At 43.3% G+C, this 21,644-nt stretch overlaps 1 protein-coding gene across 5 annotated transcripts in view; it reads right to left on the bottom strand.

Moving 5' to 3' along the window:
- Nucleotides 1-21,644, bottom strand: part of SYTL4 (synaptotagmin like 4) — a 185,663-nt gene that overhangs the window by 36,615 nt on the left and 127,404 nt on the right. For all 5 annotated transcript variants that reach the window (XM_069746070.1, XM_069746071.1, XM_069746074.1 and 2 more), the window contains 3 exons: nucleotides 1,260-1,350; nucleotides 1,052-1,155; nucleotides 392-478 (listed from right to left, as the gene is read on the bottom strand). In XM_069746070.1, the coding sequence (XP_069602171.1) occupies nucleotides 392-478; nucleotides 1,052-1,155; nucleotides 1,260-1,350 (282 nt within the window). The remainder of the gene's footprint in view (nucleotides 1-391; nucleotides 479-1,051; nucleotides 1,156-1,259; nucleotides 1,351-21,644) is intronic.

The raw sequence follows: 21,644 nt of genomic DNA, 5'->3' as shown, positions 1-21,644 counted from the left end.
GGTAACACAAAAGTTAGTCCTTATTGAAATAAGCTGTGTGTGATGGCAACAGCAGAGTTTACATACAACGCTACAGGTATATACAGGTGCTGTAATGTAGGATGGAGTCATCACAACTACCGTATTTCCTCTAATGAGCCTAGTACAGTAATTTATATGGATGCCTATGACAGCCCAACAGATGCCATAGTCCCTTATGTGTAGTCCTGGGCAATTTTTCCACTTTTCCCTTTATGTCGATTTTGATATCTCCATTAATTCATATTGAAAGAAGATTTGAGGCTAATGGCAACATAATGGATAATTTGGCTGCAGAAGTAATGAAGATAGAATAAATAAGCTTTATGAGCTTTATGCTGGCCTCTACAAGTAGCACGTAGTAGGGATTTACCGTGGATGTCCCACTGCGCAGGCTGCTTCTAGCTGCGGTCAAGCGATGAATCTCCACCAGGTTATCAATATCTTCATCTTCCTCTTCCTACATGAAAAGTGTTTGATAATTTGGTAAATTATGATACAACAAAACTAACAATTGAACAATGATCAAAGCAATTTGAGAATTAACTAACCCGGACTTCCACTGAAAAGTACTTACAGTCACAGACAACCGGCACAGCCATTTAATTATTAATTACACACAGCTGGCCTCCGATGAAGGAGTAGAACCATCTCATGGAGGATCACAAGGAAATGGACAGCATGGGACTTAAATATGAGCGTCTGAGCAAACGGTCTGAATACTTATGTCCATGTGATATTTCAGTTTTTCTTTTTTATTAAATTTGCAAAAATTACTACATTTCTGTTTTTTTCAGTCAAAATGGATTGCAGAGTGTATATTAATGTGAAAAAATGAACTTTTTTGAATTTACCAAATGGCTGCAATGAAACAGAGTGAAAAATGTAAAGGGGTCTGAATACTTTCCATACTCACTGTACATAGGCATAATATTGGTTCCTGCATTTCTATGGATAATGAATTATGGAAATTTACAACAATGACCTCTCAATATGGCTGTACAAGCAAGACAACTCATCGGTAAATACATACCGCCTCAGCATTGAGGCCAGGAACAGACTTGCTCCGATCACCCATTGTGTTTCCTTCTCCTAGCTTTTCTTCTGGCCGTAAATCTATCACGGACTTACTGTAGTCTGAATGAACACAAGTAGACGAGTAGACGTGTGAGTTCTTGAGAACACATTATTTGTGAGAAAAGCATAAAATAAGTGCCAGAAGCCCTTGTCAATGGCTGTACCTGATGGCTTTAGGAGTCTTCGAGGATTTTTCTTGAAAAGGTCATCACTCTCATCTGCAGAGCCCGCACTACGGTTACCTAAACGTGGCTCCTGAAGTAAAAAAGAAAGTAAAATGTAGAGGTGTTTATAACCAAGAGGCAGCGCTGGATAGAGAAGTTCCACATGGTAAGATGTAGGGGCCTCCCAAGTGTCTTCAAACATATGAAAAAGTTGATACATCATGTCCAAATCAGGGGAATAGTCTGAAATGTCCCTCTGTTACTAGTCATTTTGACCACAGCCGCGGCATGTGAGAGAGAAACAAACACCTGCAATAAGAGGCTACCTGTGCATAGTTGGAGACCTGTCAGTCATGATGATCGGGGTATGGAGAAGCGTCAGGGGACATGCAAACAGCATTATCACCATGCAGTATTTTAAAGTAGATTTTCCCTGAAAACCACATCACAGCTGACATCAACCCCAAGCCCCATTACTCAGATTGCCAACGCACCAGGACAACCGAGAACAGCCTGGCAAAGAGCAAGAATTGGAGAATATCATCTGATGCGCCACTTCTAGGGCAGCTGCGGGCTGGTACTTTTAGGATGGCAAGGGCATAATAACCAGGGATCTTCCCAGCCAGATATCAACTTTCAGCTGTCTGATTTACCTTTGCTGGTTATCAAAAAATAGGGAGGACGCCACATAATTTTTTTAAATTATATTTTTATTTATTGAGATAAACCAGGCAAAACGCTCTCTAGTGCTACCTGAATGGCACTAAAGTATGCAAGTTTATTATATGTAGGAGGCTTGAGAAATTATATGCCTACAGGGCATCTAGCTATTCTATCTATTCTGAGGGTTTTGGCTATGAATTTACTGTACTTGGCTGATCAAATGTCGGGTTTCCTTTGAGATGTGGGAATAAAAATTGGATGGTATACGCATGGTTCATGTGCCAGGCATGGTCCATGTGCCATCTGATTTTTTTCTGGCACCCTTTGACTTACATTGACGAGTCTCATTCGATATTCGTGGCCATATGCAGCATGCTGCAATTTTTTTCCTGATGCAGATTAGACCTGAGAAAAAATACACAGTTGAGCACTTCTTGTAGTGCACTCCTCAGTATTATACGGCAGTGAGCGAACCCTTATAGTAAAGTACAGCTGCATTTTTTGTTCTATGATGTTTTTTTCTCCATGGGTTGGCAGCATAAATCAGCCGTCAGGTTCCCTTTAAGAACCAAGCCTAAAGAACTTCCGGGAGGTAGAGTAGAGCCTGGTAATGGCCACATTTTAGAAGAGCTCCCAAGCTGCCGGGAAACAATCTGGCACCATCTTGCAGCGGACAGAGGGGATACGGTCCGGACAAGGGTCCACATCGGATGATCTAGCTCTCCGGCCACCTCGGAGTCACAGGGCGCAAGCTGCGCTGCACAGCACAAGAGGCCCCAGGAGCAGGATTTGGAGAAGTAAGCAAACACTGTGCGGTCCCCCAAAGCTCAGGGCAGCACATAACAGACGTGACCCCGATGCCCACGTACTTGACAGCTGCTGGAGGGAGGTGAACCAAGGCAGGAGGAGATTAAGCCTCGTGGCGGTCCCAGGCCGGCGGCGGTGAGTGTTGGGAGGAGGGATCACGTTGACTGGCGCCATCTTTGGCTGAAGGACACATGGCGCAGCTGAAGTGGATTTAGGCTTGGCTATGCCGCTCTGCTGCGTTCCCTGGTTCAGGGACAACATAGGGCAGTGACCGAGGGATTAAAGGAGAAGGGGGTCGAAGACACCAGGACATAAAAGACAGAGGTGAAGGAGATTAAGGGGTGGATCTAAGCCTCATAAGTGCCATTTTCTCTATGCGACAGTTACTGAGAAATAGTAACATTAGCTTCTCACTGCAGGAGGCAGCATATATTGTACTTTAATCACTTAGATCTCGAACATACTTAGTACCATGTCTCAATTGTCTATTTGGTCAAATATTTCAACCCAGGTACTGATGTAATCGACTACTGAAAGCGAAATTGCCGACTTCTTTGCTCATTATTACTGGCATCTAGAATATTATGTGTTATGATCAGGTGGTCTTGGAGCAGCACGAAATGACCTTCGCTGGAGCAGTGGTAACTTTACTGACCGCAACCCCTGATCCTATCACCGCAACTAGAAGTAGCCGTGGGGTGTGCCTAACCAGACCTAGACACCTCGACACAGCCTAAGGACTAAATATCCCTAAAGATGGAAATAGGAAAACTCTCTTGCCTCATAGTAGACCCCCAAAGGATAGGTAGCCCCCCACAAATAATGACTGAGTAGGAGAGGAAAAGACACACGCAGACAGAAAACAGGGATAAGAAAAGGAGGCCACTTCTACCTAGATAAGAAAGGATAGTACAGGATACTATGCGGTCAGCATAAAACACTACAAAATATCCACAGCAGAAAAATACAAAAACTCCACCACCTAACTAAAGATGTGGAGAGTATATCTGCGACTCCAGCGAGTCCAACTAGACTGGGAAAAACATCAGGCACAGTCTAGCAGGAACAAAATAGAAACAAGATAAGCACAGAAAATAAACACACAGCTGTGTGTCTAAAAAAAGAAGAAAACACTTATCTTAGCTGAATTGGCAGCAAGCAGGAGGGGCCAGGCAGAGGACCAACACTTCCAAAGGAACATTTACTACTGGCAAGGACTAATGAGTCCTGCACAGCTAAATACCCCAGTCCGAATTGCAATTAGCAGAAACACCTGTCCAAGACTGCTGCTCAGGAATAACTGCATTACCATCAACAACCACCGGAGGGAGCCCAAGAGCAGAATTCACAACAGTACCCCCCCCCCCTTGAGGAGGGGTCACCGAACCCTCACCAGAGCCCCCAGGCCGGTCAGGAAGAGCAAGATGAAAGGCACGAACCAAATCAGCGGCATGAACATCAGAGGCCGAAACCCACGAACTATCCTCCTGGCTATAACCCTTCCATTTGACAAGATACTGAAGCTTCCGCCTCGAAAAACGAGAATCCAAAATCTTCTCAACCACATATTCAAACTCCCCATCGACCAACACAGGGGCCAGTGGATCAACAGAGGGAACAACGGGCTCCACATATTTCCGCAACAAAGATCTATGGAAGACATTATGGATAGAAGAAGAGGCCGGAAGCGCCAGACGAAAAGACACCGGATTAATAATCTCAGAAATCCTATAAGGACCAATAAACCGAGGCTTAACCCCTTCGCGCCATGCGCCGTACTAGTACTGCGCTGCCGGCACTGCATTTGTGTCAGCAGCAGTTTTAGTACGGCGCACCGATCACCGCGGTCTCGCGCTGAGCGCCGCGGTGATCGGGTGCGGGTGTCAGCTGTAAATGACAGCTGACACCCCGCAGCAATGCCCACGATCGGCGCTATCGCCGATCGCGGGCATTTAACCCCTCTGATGCCGCTGTCAGTAGTGACAGCGGCATAGAGGGGGATAACGCAGGGACGGGGGCTCCCTGCGCTCTCCCACCGGAGCAACGCAGTGAGATCGCGTTGCTCCTGTGACCCGGAAGGAGTCCCCGGATCCAAGATGGCCGCCGGACTCCTTCCGGGTCATGAAATGACCTGGCTAGCCGGCGCCTGCTGAGAGCAGGCGCTGGAAAGCCAGCTAAACTGCCTGTCAGATCGTTGATCTGACAGAGTGCTATGCACAGTGTCAGATCAACGATCTGATCTAATACAGAGATGTCCCACCCTGGGACAATGGTAGAAAGTTAAAAAAAAAAAAAAATAGAATGTGTAAAAAAAAAAAAAAAAATCCCCAAATTAAAAAAAAAAAAAAACATTTCCCAATAAATCCATTTATTTATGTAAATTAAAAAAAAACAATAAATGTACACATATTTGGTATCGCCACGTCCGTAACGACCCGCTCTATAAAACTATCCCACTAGTTAACCCCTTCAGTGAACACCGCAAAAAAAATAAATAAAAAACATGGCAAAAAACATTGCTTTATTATCATACAGGTGAACAAAAAGTGGAATAACACGCTTTCAAAACGACGGATATAAATAACCATGGTACCGCTGAAAACGTCATCTTGTCCCGCAAAAAAAATGCCACCACACAGCATCATCAGCAGAAAAATAAAAAAGTTATAGCTCTCAGAATAATGCGATGCAAAAACAATTATTTTTTTATATAAAATAGTTTTTATTGTGTAAAAGCGCCAAAACATAAAAAAAATTACATAAATGAGGTATCGCTGTAATCGTACTGACCTGAAGAATAAAACTGCTTTATCCATTTTACCACACGTGGAACGGTATAAACGCCCCCCCTAAAAGAAATTCAGGAATTGCTGGTTTTTGTTCATTCCGCCTCCCAAAAATCGGAATAAAAAGCGATCAAAAAATGTCATATGCCCGAAAATGATACCAATAAAAACGTCAACTCGTCCCGCAAAAAACAAGATCTCACATGACTCTGTGGGCCACAAATTATAGCTCTCAAAATGTGGTGATGCAAAAACTATTTTTTGCAATAAAAAGCGTCTTTTAGTGTGTGACAGCTGCCAATCATAAAAATCCACCAAAAAAACGCTATAAAAGTAAATCAAACCCCCCTTCATCACCCCCTTAGTTAGGGAAAAATAATAAAATGTAAAAAAATGTATTTATTTCCATTTTCCCATTAGGGTTAGGGCTAGGGATAGGGTTAGGATTAGGGCTAGGGTTAGGGTTAGGGCTAGGGTTGGGGTTAGGGTTTCAGTTATAATTGGGGGGTTTCCACTGTTTAGGCACATCAGGGGCTCTACAAACGCGACATGGCGTCCGATCTCAATTCCAGCCAATTCTGCTTTGAAAAAGTAAAACAGTGCTCCTTCCCTTCCGAGTTCTCCTGTGCGCCCAAACAGTGGTTCCCCCCAACATATGGGGTATCAGCGTTCTCAGGACAAGTTGGACAACAACTTTTGGGGTCCAATTTGTCCTGTTACCCTTGGGAAAATAAAAACATCTACTATATAAAGCTGAATGTGTGTATGTGTGTGTGTGTGTGTGTGTGTGTATGTCCGGGATTGGCATCTGCACCGTCGCAGCTACAGCAACAAAATTTTGCACAGTCACACGTCTGGACCCCGAGAGCGTCATAGGCTATGTTGTGAGGCGAAATTTTAACCCCGCGCGTTCCAATTCACCAAACAATTTTGCCCCTATCTACATAATGGGGAAAAAAGTGAAAGATAAAGTGTTGGAAGCGTCGCAGCTACAGCAACAAAATTTTGCACAGTCACACAACTGGACCCTGAGAGCGTCATAGGCTACGTTGTGAGGTGAAATTTTAACTCCGCGCTTTCCAATTCACCAAACTATTTTTCCCCTATCTACATAATGGGGAAAAGTGAAAGGAAAAGTGTTGGAGGCAAATTGACAGCTGCCAGATGTGAACAAGGGGGACTTAAAGAGTGAGAGCGATGGCGCCAAAGAGTATATACTGTACAGTTGCTAAGGTGGGACCCCGACATGGGATACTCACCACACACGGGGATATGAACACACACAAAATGCGCCACACACTACCACGTGCTTGAACACATATACCACCCTCAGCACACATTTCACCACACATACACCAACCTCGCCACATAAAAGTCGAAACACAAAAGTCGCCGCTCAAAACTCACCACGCGCAGAACTCGCCACATGCAAAAAATAGGCTCATGCAAAACTCGCCACAAGTGCAAAACTCACCTCATGGAAAACTCGCCACACGCAAAACTTGCACATGCGGAAAAATTGCCACATGCACAAAATTTGCAACACATGCAAAAGTTGCCTCACACAAAACTTGCACATACTCAAAAGGCACCAGACATAAAACTCACCACGCGCAAAACTCGCCATGCGCAAAACTTGCTGCACACAACTTGCTACACTAACCTGTCACATGCAACTCGACACACAAAAAGTTGCTACACACATGTTGCCACACAAAACTCATCTCACAAAAGTCGCTACATGCATGTCGCCACACAACTTTACAAACGAAACTCGCCCTAAAACACACACAAGTCTGGTATTAGCCTTCAAAAATAAAAATCTGATTAATAAGCAGACAAACTACAAGAGCAACAAATGTACCATATAGGAAATACGGCAGCTGTCAGTCACATAACCTGTCTATTATGTGTATGTGTGAGCTAATATATACTGCCAGGGGGAGGGCTTCCTGTTGGCTGGGGATTTATCAGGCTGCCAATTTATCTTACAAATACTGAGGTAAAAATACTGAGCAAATAACGTGTTAACGAGGTCTAATACAGGAGATCACACAGGTATGTACTACAGGGTGGAGCGCGGTAATTTGCTTTTTTGCACTGCATGCTGTGGCGGCACTGTCGGTCGAAGAGAGGGGAGAGTGGGTGTGGCTTACAGTGGCTGATGGCAGATTTGTATTCCTCTGCCTTTCAGTTGCCATCATGCAGTGGACACGTGAGGAGAGGTCATTTTGTGTTGAAGCGTATTTTTCAAATGCCCACTCGATCATTGCAGTGCAGCGTGCTTTTCGTTTACAATTCGCTGTTCCTCCACGCGGACGTGTTCCTGGACGGCAATCAATTGTAAATTGGGTGAATGCATTCAGAACAGCAGGGAATGTGTCATGTGTACGAAGGGGACCTGAGAGAAGGATTACAACACCACAAAACATCGAGAGAGTTAGAGCAGCAGTACTGCAATCTCCGAAACGCTCTGCTCGGAAGCAATCATTTGCTCTTGGCATTTCAAGATGTTCTCTCCACCGGATTCTTCATGATGAACTGAATTTTCACCCGTATAAAATGTGCGTGGTCCAACATTTGTCAGCATGGGACTATTTGACACGGCGGACCTCTTGTGAAGACATGTTAGCAACGATACCCCGTGACGCAATTGTGTTTTTTTCTGATGAGGCACATTTTCACCTCAGTGGGTGTGTAAACAAACAAAATATGCGTTACTGGAGTGAAACAAACCCCAGAGAAGTTCACGAGAGACCTCTGCATTCGGACCGCGTCACTGTGTGGTGCGCCATATCACGAGTAGGCATCATTGGTCCTTACTTTTTTCAGGATAATGGTCGTGCCATAACTGTGAACTCCGAACGGTACTTGTCTATGATACAGGAATATTTTCAGCCGGCTCTTGAGGCAATGGAACTAGAGGATACATGTTTCCAACAGGATGGTGCCACTGCACACACAGCGAGGGTTACCATGAATTGTTTGAGGCAAATGTTTCCTGGACGGCTTATCTCTTTGAGGGGAGATGTGAACTGGCCAGCACGCTCACCAGATTTAGCCCCATGCGATTTTTTCCTTTGGGGTTACCTGAAGTCTAAGGTGTATATCAACCGTCCCAACACCTTGGAAGACTTAAGGAACAATATTGAAGCTGAAATTGGCAGAATACCAGTGGACATGCTTGTTAGAGTTCATGAAAACTTCAGAAAACGTATGCAGCAGTGTGTGGATAGCGAAGGTCGACATTTGCCAGATACACTATTTAAAACCATGTAATTTAAAAATTCCATTACTGTTCAGTATAATTAAAATATAAAATAAATTTTTCTAATGATCATAATTTTTTTATTTCATTCCCAAATCAGCAAATTACCGCGCTCCACCCTGTATATACAGGGCAGATGACACACAGATATATACTATATACAGGAGAGATGACACACAGGTATATACTATATAAAGGAGGAGATGACATACAGGTACATACTATATACAGGAGGAGATGACATACAGGTATATACTATATACAGGAGGAGATGACACACAGGTATATACTATATACAGGAGCAGATTACCTACAGGTATATACTATATACAGGAGGAGATGACATACAGGTATATGCTATATATAGAAGATGACATACAGGTATATACTATATACAGGAGGAGATGACACACAGATATATACTATATACAGGGGAGATGACACACGTATATACTATATACAGGAGGAGATGACATACAGGTATATACTATATATAGGAGGAGATGACATACAGGTATATACTCTATATATAGGAGGAGATGACATACAGGTATATACTATATACAGGGGAGATGACACACAGCAGGTATATACTATATACAGGGGAGATGACATACAGGTATATACTATATACAGGAGATGACATACAGGTGTATACTATATATAAGGGAGATGACAAACATGTATATACTGAGGTGAAAATGAGAGGTGTGAGGTGAAAATGAAAAGGTGTGAGTGCAAAATGAGAGGAGTGAGGGAAAATAGTGTAGTGATCGGAAAATGACAGATGTGAGGTCGAACTGACAAGTGTTAGGCGGGAATGAGAGGAGTGAGGGAGAAAATGAGAGGTGTGAGGGAGAAAATGAGAGATGTGAGGGGGAAAATTAAAGATGTGATTGGGAAAATGAGAGGCGTGATGGGAAAATAAGAGAAGTGACGTGCTATAACTAACCACAGATATTTACTATGCCCAGGCAACACCGGGCTCTTCAGCTAGTAGGGGATAAAATATCATTTTCGTGGAAAAAAAAATATTTTTTATTTTCACGGCTCTGCGTTATAAACTGTAGTGAAAGACTTGTTGGTTCAAAGCTCTCACAACACATCTAGATGAGTTCCCTGGAGGGTCTAGTTTCCAATATGGGGTCACTTGTTGTGGGTTTCTACTGTTTAGGTACATCAGGGGCTCTGCAAATGCAACATGACGCCTGCAGACCAATCCATCTAAGTCTGCATTTCAAATGGCGCTCCTTCCCTTCCGAGCTCTGCCGTGCACCCAAACAGTGGTTCCCCCAAACATATGGGGTATCAGCGTTCTCAGGACAAGTTGGACAACAACTTTTGGGGTCTAATTTGTCCTGTTACCCTTGGGAAAATAAAAACGTGGGGGCTAAAATATCATTTTCGTGGAAAAAAAATATTTTTTATTTTCACGGCTCTGCGTTATAAACTGTAGTGAAACACTTGTTGGTTCAAAGCTCTCACAACACATCTAGATAAGTTCCTTGGGGGGTCTGGTTTCCAATATGGGGTCACTTGTGGTGGGTTTCTACTGTTTAGGTACATCAGGGGCTCTGCAAATGCAACATGACACCTGCAGACCATTCCATCTAAGTCTGCATTTCAAACGGTGCTCCTTCCCTTCCGAGCTCTGCCATGCACTCAAACGGTGGTTCCCCCCCACATGTGGGGTATCAGCGTACTCAGGACAAATTGGACAATAACATTTGTGGTCCAATTTCTCCTGTTACCCTTGGGGAAAAAAAAATTTGCGGGCTAAAACATCATTTTGTGGAAAGAAAAAATGATTTTTTAATTTTCACAATGCTACATTCTAAACTTTAGTGAAACAATTGGGGGGTTAAAAGTGCTCACCACACATCTAGATAAGTTCCTTAGGGGGTCTTCTTTCCAAAATGGGGTCACTTGTGGGGGGTTTCCACTGTTAAGGCACGTCAGGGGCTCTCCAAATGCGACATGGCTTCCGATCTCAATTCCAGCCAATTTTGCATTGAAAAGTCAAATGGCACTCCTTCCCTTCCGAGCTCTGCCATGCGCTCAAACAGTGGTTTATCCCCATATATGAAGTATCGGCGTACTCAGGACAAATTGCACAACAACTTTTGGGGTCCAATTTATCCTGTTACCCTTGGGAAAATAAAAAATTTGTGGCAAAAAGATCATTTTTTGTGAAAATTAATATGAAATTTTTTTTACGGCTCTACATTATAAACTTCTGTGAAGCACTTGGAGGTTCAAAGTGCTCACCACACATCTAGATTAGTTCCTTAGGGGGTCTACTTTCCAAAATGGTGTCACTTGTGGGGCTTTTCCACTGTTTAGGCACATCAGGGGCTCTGCAATCGTGACATGGGCTCCGATCTCAATTCCAGCAAATCTTGCATTGAAAAGTCAAATGGCGCTCCTTCCCTTCCGAGCTCTGCCATGTGCCCAAACAGTGGTTTACCCCCACATATGGGGTATCGGTGTACTCAGGACAAATTGTACAACGACTTTTGTGGTCCAATTTCTCCTGTTACCCTTGGTAAAATGAAACAAATTGGACCTGAAGTAAAAATTTTGTGAAAAAAAAGTTAAATGTTCAATTTTTTTAAACATTCAAAAAATTCCTGTGAAGCACCTGAAGGATTAATAAACTTTTTGAATGTGGTTTTGAGTACCTTGAGGGGTGCAGTTTTTAGAATGGTGTCTCTTTTGGGCATTTTCTGTCATATAGACCCCTCAAAGTCACTTCAAGTGTAAGGTGGTCCGTAAAAAAATGGTTTTGCAAATTTTGTTGCAAAAATGAGAAATCGCTGGTCAACTTTTAACCCTTATAACTCCCTAACAAAAAAAAAATTATGATTCCAAAATTGTGCTGATGTAAAGCAGACATGTGGGAAATGTTGTTTATTAACTATATTATGTGATATAACTCTCTAATTTAAGGGCATAAAAACTAAGAGTTTGAAAATTGCTAAATTTTCATAATTTCCGACAAATTTTTGTTTTTTTCACAAATAAATGCAAGTCATATCGAATAAGTTTTACCACTATCATGAAGTACAATATGTCACGAGAAAACAATGTCAGAATCACCAGGATCCGTTGAAGCGTTTCAGAGTTATGACCTCATAAAGTGACAGTGGTCAGAATTGTAAAAATTGGCCCTGTCACTTAGGTGAAAACAGGCTTTGGGGTGAAGGGGTTAAACTTAGGAGAAGAAACCTTCATAGGAACATGACGGGAAGATAACCAAACCAGATCCCCAACCCGAAGCCGGGAACCAACACAGCGACGTCGGTTAGCAAAACGTTAAGCCTCCTCCTGAGACAACACCAAATTGTCCACCACCTGAGCCCTAATCTGCTGCAACCTGTCAACCACAGAATCCACACCAGGAAAGTCAGAAGACTCAACCTGCCCAGAAGAAAAACGAGGATGAAAACCAAAATTACAAAAAAAAGGCGAAACCAAAGTAGCCGAACTAGCCACCCAATCATCCTGATCAGCAGACACAAAGCATCTCATAGTAACATAGTAACATAGTAACATAGTTAGTAAGGCCGAAAAAAGACATTTGTCCATCCAGTTCAGCCTATATTCCATTATAATAAATACCCAGATCTACGTCCTTCTACAGAACCTAATAATTGTATGATACAATATTGTTCTGCTCCAGGAAGACATCCAGGCCTCTCTTGAACCCCTCGACTGAGTTCACCATCACCACCTCCTCAGGCAAGCAATTCCAGATTCTCACTGCCCTAACAGTAAAGAATCCTCTTCTATGTTGGTGGAAAAACCTTCTCTCCTCCAGACGCAAAGAATGCCCCCTTGTGCCCGTCACCTTCCTTGGTATAAACAGATCCTCAGCGAGATATTTGTATTGTCCCCTTATATACTTATACATGGTTATTAGATCGCCCCTCAGTCGTCTTTTTTCTAGACTAAATAATCCTAATTTCGCTAATCTATCTGGGTATTGTAGTTCTCCCATCCCCTTTATTAATTTTGTTGCCCTCCTTTGTACTCTCTCTAGTTCCAAATCTAGTATCTCAAATAAGTCTCCAAAGTCTGATTAGTATGCTCGGTCTGGCCATTTGTCTGAGGATGAAATGCAGAAGAAAAAGACAAATCAATGCCCAGCCTAGCACAAAAGGCCCGCCAAAACCTAGAAACAAACTGGGAACCTCTGTCGGACACAACATTCTCAGGAATACCATGCAAATGGACCACATGCTGAAAAAACAACGGAACCAAATCAGAAGAAGAAGGCAATTTAGGCAAAGGCACCAAATGAACCATCTTAGAGAATCGATCACAAACAACCCAGATAACCTCTGGGAAACAGGAAGATCGGAAATAAAATCCATAGAAATATGCGTCCAGGGCCTCTCAGGGACCGGCAATGGCAAAAGCAACCCACTAGCACGGGAGCAACAAGGCTTGGCCCGCGCACAAGTTCCACAGGACTCCACAAAAGACCGCACAGCACGCGATAAAGAAGGCCACCAAAATGACCTACCAACCAAGTCTCTGGTACCAAAAATGCCAGGATGACCAGCCAACACAGAACAGTGAATCTCAGAAATCACTCTACTAGTTCATCTGTCAGGAACAAAAAGCTTCCCCACAGGACAACGATCAGGTTTGTCAGCCTGAAATTTCTGAAGAACCCGTCGTAAATCAGGAGAAACGGCAGAAAGGACCACCCCTTCCTTCAAAATACCGACTGGTTCCAAGACCTCAGGAGAATCAGGCAAAAAACTCCTAGAGAGGGCATCAGCCTTAATATTCTTAGAACCCGGAAGGTACGAGACCACGAAATCAAAACGGGAAAAAAACAAGGACCATCGAGCCTTTCTAGGATTCAGCCGTTTGGCAGACTCGCGGTAAATCAGATTCTTATGATCGGTCAAGACCACAATACGGTGCATAGCTCCCTCAAGCCAATGTCACCACTCCTCAAACGCCCACTTCATAGCCAACAACTCCCGATTGCCGACATCATAATTGCGTTCAGCAGGCGAAAACTTACGGGAAAAGAAGGCACACGGTTTCATTAAGGAACCAACAGGATCCCTCTGAGACAAAACAGCCCCTGCCCCAATCTCAGAAGCTTCAACCTCAACCTGAAATGGAAGAGAAACATCAGGAGCAGAAGTAAAACGATGCTTTAGTTCCTGAAAGGCAGAGACAGCCGCAGGGGACCAATTCACCACATCAGCGCCCTTCTTCGTCAAATCAGTCAAGGGTTTAACCACGCTGGAAAAATTAGCAATGAAACGGCGATAAAAATTAGCAAAACCCAAATATTTCTTAAGGCTCTTCACGGATGTGGGCTGAATCCAATCATGAATGGCCTGAACCTTAACCGGATCCATCTCTATAGACGAGGGAGAAAAAATAAAGCCAAAAAAGGAAACCTTCTGCACCTCAAAAAGACACTTAGACCCTTTCACAAACAAGGCATTGTCACGAAGGATCTGAAATACCATCCTGACCTGCTGCACATGAGACTCCCAATCATCGGAAAAAAATCAAAATATCGTCCAAATATACAATCAGGAATTTATCAAGATAATCCCGGAAGATATCATGCATGAAGGACTGAAAAACAGATGGAGCATTAGAGAGTCCGAATGGCATCACAAGGTATTCAAAATGGCCCTCGGGCGTGTTAAACGCAGTTTTCCATTCATCACCCTGCTTAATACGAACAAGATTATAAGCCCCCCGAAGGTCAATCTTAGTAAACCAACTAGCTCCCTTAATCCTAGCAAACAAATCGGAAAGCAAAGGTAAAGGATATTGAAACTTGACCGTGATCTTATTCAAGAGGCGATAATCAATACAGGGTCTTAAGGAACCATCTTTTTTAGCAACAAAAAAAAACCCCGCTCCCAACGGTGAAGAAGATGGCCGAATATGCCCTTTCTCCAAAGACTCCTTAATATAGCTCTGCATGGCGGTATGTTCAGGTACTGACAGGTTGAAAAGTCGGCCCTTAGGAAACTTACAGCCTGGAATCAAGTCAATAGCACAATCGCAGTCCCTGTGCGGTGGAAGGAAACTGGACTTGGGCTCATCGAATACATCCTGAAAATCAGACAAAAACTCCGGAATTTCAGAAGAGGGAGAAGGGGTGATAGACATCAGAGGAACATCATTATGAACCCCCTGACAACCCCAACTAGTCACAGACATAGACTTCCAATACAAAACAGGATTATGTACTTGCAACCATGGAAAACCCAGCACGATAGCATCATGCAAATTATGCAACACCAGAAATCGACAATCTTCCTGATGGGCTGGCGCCATGCGCATGGTCACCTGTGTCCAAAACTGGGGCTTATTTTTAGCCAAGGGTGTAGCATCAATGCCCCTTAAAGGAATAGGGTTCTGCAAAGGCTGCAAGGGAAAACCACAACGCCTGGCAAACTCAAAGTCCATTAAGTTGAAGGCGGCGCCTGAATCCACAAACGCCATGACAGAAAATGATGACAATGAGCAGATCAAGGACACAGATAACAGAAATTTAGGTTGTACACTACTGATGGTAAATGAACTGGCGATCCTCTTGGTCCGCTTAGGGCAGACAGAAATGACATGGGAAGCGTCGCCACAATAATAACACAACCTATTCTGACGTCTGAAACCTTGTCGTTCCGTTCTAGACAGAATCCTATCACACTGCATTGGCTCAGGAATTTGCTCTGAGGATAACGCCAAAGGGCGCACAGTTCTGCGCTCCCGCAAGCGCCGATCAATCTGAATGGCCAGAGACATAGAATCACTCAGATTGGAGGGTGTGGGAAACCCCACCATAACATCTTTAACGGATTCAGAAAGACCCTTTCTGAAAATTGCCGCCAAAGCATCATTATTCCATTTAGTCAATACAGACCATTTTCTGAATTTCTGACAATACAATTCTGCCGCCTCTTGACCCTGAGACAGCGCCAACAAGGTCTTCTCAGCTTGATCCACCGAATTAGGTTCATCATACAGTAATCCTAACGCCTGAAAGAAGGAGTCTACATTAAGCAAAGCAGGATCCCCAGATTCCAGGGAAAATGCCCAATCCCGTGGATCACCACGCAGCAGGGAATTGATGATTTTAACTTGTTGAATGGAATCACCAGAGGATCGAGGTTTCAATGCAAAAAACAGTTTACAGTTGTTTTTAAAACTCAAAAATTTGGACCTGTCACCAAAAAACAAATCAGGAGTAGGTATCTTAGGTTCTAAAGCAGGAGTCTGAACAATGTAATCAGAAATACCCTGTACTCTAGCAGCAAGCTGGTCTACACAAGAAGCTAATTCCTGAACACTCATGCTAGCACAAGGCTCTTCAGCCACCCAGAGATAAAGAGGGAGGATAAGACAAAACAGACTGAAGAAAAAAAATTGGCTCAAGATCTTTCCTCCCTTCTTCTGAGATGCAATTAACTCATTGTTGGCCAGTAGTACTGTTATGATCAGGTGGCCTTGGAGCAGCATGAAATGACCTTCGCTGGAGCAGTGGTAACTTTACTGACCGCAACCCCTGATCCTATCACCGCAACTAGAAGTAGCCGTGGGGTGTGCCTAACCAGACCTAGACACCTCGACACAGCCTAAGGACTAAATATCCCTAAAGATGGAAATAGGAAAACTCTCTTGCCTCGGAGTAGACCCCCAAAGGATAGGTAGCCCCCCACAAATAATGACTGAGTAGGAGAGGAAAAGACACACGCAGACAGAAAACAGGGATAAGAAAAGGAGGCCACTTCTACCTAGATAGGAAAGTATAGTACAGGATACTATGCGGTCAGCATAAAACACTACAAAATATCCACAGCAGAAAAATACAAAAACTCCACCACCTAACTAAAGATGTGGAGAGTATATCTGCGACTCCAGAGAGTCCAACTAGACTGAGAAAAACATCAGGCACAGTCTAGCAGGAACAAAATAGAAACAAGATAAGCACAGAAAAACACACAGCAGTGTGTCAAAAAAATGAAGATAACACTTATCTTAGCTGAATTGTCAGCAAGCAGGAGGGGCCAGGCAGAGGACCAACACTTCCAAAGGAACATTGACTACTGGCAAGGACTAATGAGTCCTGCACAGCTAAATACCTCAGTCCGAATTGCAATTAGCAGAAACACCTGTCCAAGACTGCTGCTCAGGAATAACTGCTGTTGTGAATTCTGTGGTCAAGCTTCCTCCTGTGGTCATGAGTGGTACTGCGGCTGGTTCTGTCTATGAGCTTCCTTTGGTGGATGTGAGTGGGGCTGCGGCTTCTGAGGTTCCTTCCTCAGGTGACGAGGTTAAGTCGTTAGGTGCTGCTCTATTTAACTCCACCTAGTTCTTTGTTCCTGGCCTCCAGTCAATGTTCCAGTATTGGTCTTGCTCTCTCCTGGATCGTTCTTGTGGCCTGTCTTCACTGCATAAGCTAAGTTCTGCTTGTGTTACTTTTGTTTGCTATTTTTTCTGTCCAGCTTGCTATATTGGTTGGTCTTGCTTGCTGGAAGCTCTGGGACGCAGAGGAAGCACCTCCGTACCGTTAGTCGGTGCGGAGGGTCTTTTTGCGCCCTCTGCGTGGTTGTTTGTAGGTTTTTGTGCTGACCGCAAAGCTATCTTTCCTATCCTCGGTCTATTCAGTAAGTCGGGCCTCACTTTGCTAAATCTATTTCATCTCTGTGTTTGTATTTTCATCTTTACTCACAGTCATTATATGTGGGGGGCTGCCTTTTCCTTTGGGGAATTTCTCTGAGGCAAGGTAGGCTTATTTTTCTATCTTCAGGGCTAGCTAGTTTCTCAGGCTGTGCCCGAGGCGCCTAGGTCTGGTCAGGAGCGCTCCACGGCTACCTCTAGTGTGGTGTGATAGGATTAGGGATTGCGGTCAGCAGAGTTCCCACGTCTCAGAGCTCGTCCTATGTTATTAGTAACTATCAGGTCACTGTGTGCTCTTAACCACCAGGTCTGTTGTGGTTCTGAATCACCAGTTCATAACAAACTGCATTACCATCAACAACCACCGGAGGGAGCCCAAGAGAATTCACAACAATTATGGATACATTTGTGGGCAAGAAAACTAAGGGCGGCAGGGGCTCAACACGTAATCAGGCTAGTACTTCAACAACAACGGCTGCCGACACTAATGGTGAAGGCTCACAATCCATAGGAAACGCCATCATAGATCATTTAATGCCTGAAATGTATAATATACTTGCAGCTTTCCAGACTTCCCTGGAAGTGATTGTTTCACAAGTCAGTGCTCAAGGTTCACGGCTGAGCAGAGAATCTCAGATTTGGAGGATGTTACTAAGGATCTCAAGGAAAAATTGGACAGCAAGGAGAAAGATATCGCTAGTTAAATTATTATTATTACTTAAACCATAATCAGGTTCCTCGTATCATGTTCTCATACACTTTATGCAGTTATTAGCCCTCTGTGTCTGTACTGTTACATACTTAGGCAGTTAACTGGTTCATGCAGCTTTACATGAACACCCGATCCTTACACTATGGCCGGTCCGAATGACTAAAGCAATTGTTACCATCCCCCTCTCGTGTCTCCACTTTTCCTCATAGTTTGTAGCTTGCGAGCAGCAGGACCCTCATTCCTCCTGGTATCGGTTTTGATCTGTCATTATTGTTATGCTGTAATGTCTATTGTCCCCTCTATAATGTAAAGCGCTGTGGAATATGTTAGCGCCATATAACTAAATTATTATTATTTATTAGTTTAATGGTTAAGGTGAATGATCTTGAAAATAGGTCTCGTCGCAATAATTTAAGACTGGTGGGCCTTCCAGAATCAATCCCTCCTTCTGATCTGATAAAAATAACTTTGGAATGGATACCGAAAATGCTAGATTTACAACTACTATCAGGGGCAATGGCCATTGAAAGAGCTCACAGACTAGGACCCCCCAGGAGGAGAAAAGAGCAGACCACGACCAGTGATCTTCAGAGTCCTAGACTTTTAGGACAAAGTATGCTTACTGTCAGCGTACAGGAGGAAACAATTCTTATCCTACAATAATAAAACACTTGCAAAATACTAGAGGACAAAAATGTCCGCTTCGGGCTGCAATACCCCGCAGTTCTGCGTTTTGGCTTGTCCGTAAAAAGCTGGGTCTTTGATGATCTGATAAAGTCCCTAAAATTTCTCCAACGAGAATCTCAGATGATGCAGGCAGAACATGAAAATACCTGAACTAACGATGCTAATTCAGTGTAACCTAAATATGGTGATGACGCTGTTAACTAATTTGTTTATTATTTTCTTTTTCTGGGAATGCTTGTTCTCCCAGTTTTGCTCATCTTCTTTTGAGCAATGAAGTTCTAGAAGAAAAGTTAAAGTTATTAGGGGTATTGAGGGGGGTGGGTCTCTGCGTGCACATACATAATGCTCTTGGTTCAGGGGTTTTCGGGCTTACTCGCTGGGATAGGTGGGAAGCTCATTCACACCTGTTAAAATTTAGGCATCTGTTCCAACGCACGGGAGTGGGTTAAATGGCTGATCAGACCAAACAGGAGGCGTCCACGATTCGTTCTCTCCACTAGTGCTCTTGGAATGTCAATGGGTTAAACTCACCGATTAAGCAGAAAAAAGTGCTGAATTACCGTATTTACATAGGGTACATTTTCATATTTTTTTGCAGGAGACGCATTGGATAAAGGGTAATCATCCATCTTTTTACGGTAAGAAGTATGCTTTGTGCGCTGAGGCATCATACTAAAAAAAAAAAAACAGCGAGGAGTAGCCATACTAATACTAATCAACAAATGCATTAACTATGATGTTCTAGATGTGCTGGAGGATCCAATTGGGATATTTCTTGTTGTTAGAGTTACAATAGAGGGGATGTTTTTAGCTTGGTTAATATATATGCCCCTAACACCCCAGACTCCAAAATATTAGAGAGCATAGCAGGATGGAGTACATCTCAGATAATCGTACGTGGTGACTTCAATGAGGCTCATGATGCCTCTTTGGATAGATCCAACGCTTAGGCATCACAACAAGCTATACAAGGGGGTTGTGTACAATCACTGTCAGACCATTTAGGCTTGATAGAGATAAGGAGACTAAAGCACCCAATAGAGAGGACTTTTATCACTACTCCCATGTACATGATTCACATGCTAGGATAGATTATTGGCTATTACACTCGTTACTATTATAGTAACATAGTAACATAGTTAGTAAGGCCGAAAAAAGACATTTGTCCATCCAGTTCAGCCTATATTCCATCATAATAAATACCCAGATCTACGTCCTTCTACAGAACCTAATAATTGTATGATACAATATTGTTCTGCTCCAGGAAGACATCCAGGCCTCTCTTGAACCCCTCGACTGAGTTCGCCATCACCACCTCCTCAGGCAAGCAATTCCAGATTCTCACTGCCCTAACAGTAAAGAATCCTCTTCTGTGTTGGTGGAAAAACCTTCTCTCCTCCAGACGCAAAGAATGCCCCCTTGTGCCCGTCACCTTCCTTGGTATAAACAGATCCTCAGCGAGATATTTGTATTGTCCCCTTATATACTTATACATGGTTATTAGATCGCCCCTCAGTCGTCTTTTTTCTAGACTAAATAATCCTAATTTCGCTAATCTATCTGGGTATTGTAGTTCTCCCATCCCCTTTATTAATTTTGTTGCCCTCCTTTGTACTCTCTCTAGTTCCATTATATCCTTCCTGAGCACCGGTGCCCAAAACTGGACACAGTACTCCATGTGCGGTCTAACTAGGGATTTGTACAGAGGCAGTATAATGCTCTCATCATGTGTATCCAGACCTCTTTTAATGCACCCCATGATCCTGTTTGCCTTGGCAGCTGCTGCCTGGCACTGGCTGCTCCAGGTAAGTTTATCATTAACTAGGATCCCCAAGTCCTTCTCCCTGTCAGATTTACCCAGTGGTTTCCCGTTCAGTGTGTAATGGTGATATTGATTCCCTCTTCCCATGTGTATAACCTTACATTTATCATTGTTAAACCTCATCTGCCACCTTTCAGCCCAAGTTTCCAACTTATCCAGATCCATCTGTAGCAGAATACTATCTTCTCTTGTATTAACTGCTTTACATAGTTTTGTATCATCTGCAAATATCGATATTTTACTGTGTAAACCTTCTACCAGATCATTAATGAATATGTTGAAGAGAACAGGTCCCAATACCGACCCCTGCGGTACCCCACTGGTCACAGCGACCCAGTTAGAGACTATACCATTTATAACCACCCTCTGCTTTCTATCACTAAGCCAGTTACTAACCCATTTACACACATTTTCCCCCAGACCAAGCATTCTCATTTTGTGTACCAACCTCTTGTGCGGCACGGTATCAAACGCTTTGGAAAAATCGAGATATACCACGTCCAATGACTCACCGTGGTCCAGCCTATAGCTTACCTCTTCATAAAAACTGATTAGATTGGTTTGACAGGAGCGATTTCTCATAAACCCATGCTGATATGGAGTTAAACAGTTATTCTCATTGAGATAATCCAGAATAACATCCCTCAGAAACCCTTCAAATATTTTACCAACAATAGAGGTTAGACTTACTGGCCTATAATTTCCAGGTTCACTTTTAGAGCCCTTTTTGAATATTGGCACCACATTTGCTATGCGCCAGTCCTGCGGAACAGACCCTGTCGCTATAGAGTCACTAAAAATAAGAAATAATGGTTTATCTATTACATTACTTAGTTCTCTTAGTACTCGTGGGTGTATGCCATCCGGACCCGGAGATTTATCTATTTTAATCTTATTTAGCCGGTTTCGCACCTCTTCTTGGGTTAGATTGGTGACCCTTAATATAGGGTTTTCATTGTTTCTTGGGATT

Source organism: Ranitomeya imitator, chromosome 2, assembly GCF_032444005.1.
Source record: "Ranitomeya imitator isolate aRanImi1 chromosome 2, aRanImi1.pri, whole genome shotgun sequence".
In the NCBI taxonomy this organism is placed as follows: domain Eukaryota; kingdom Metazoa; phylum Chordata; class Amphibia; order Anura; family Dendrobatidae; genus Ranitomeya; species Ranitomeya imitator.
Note: the sequence above shows the minus strand (reverse complement) of the source record. Positions and strands in the feature narration are given on the sequence as shown.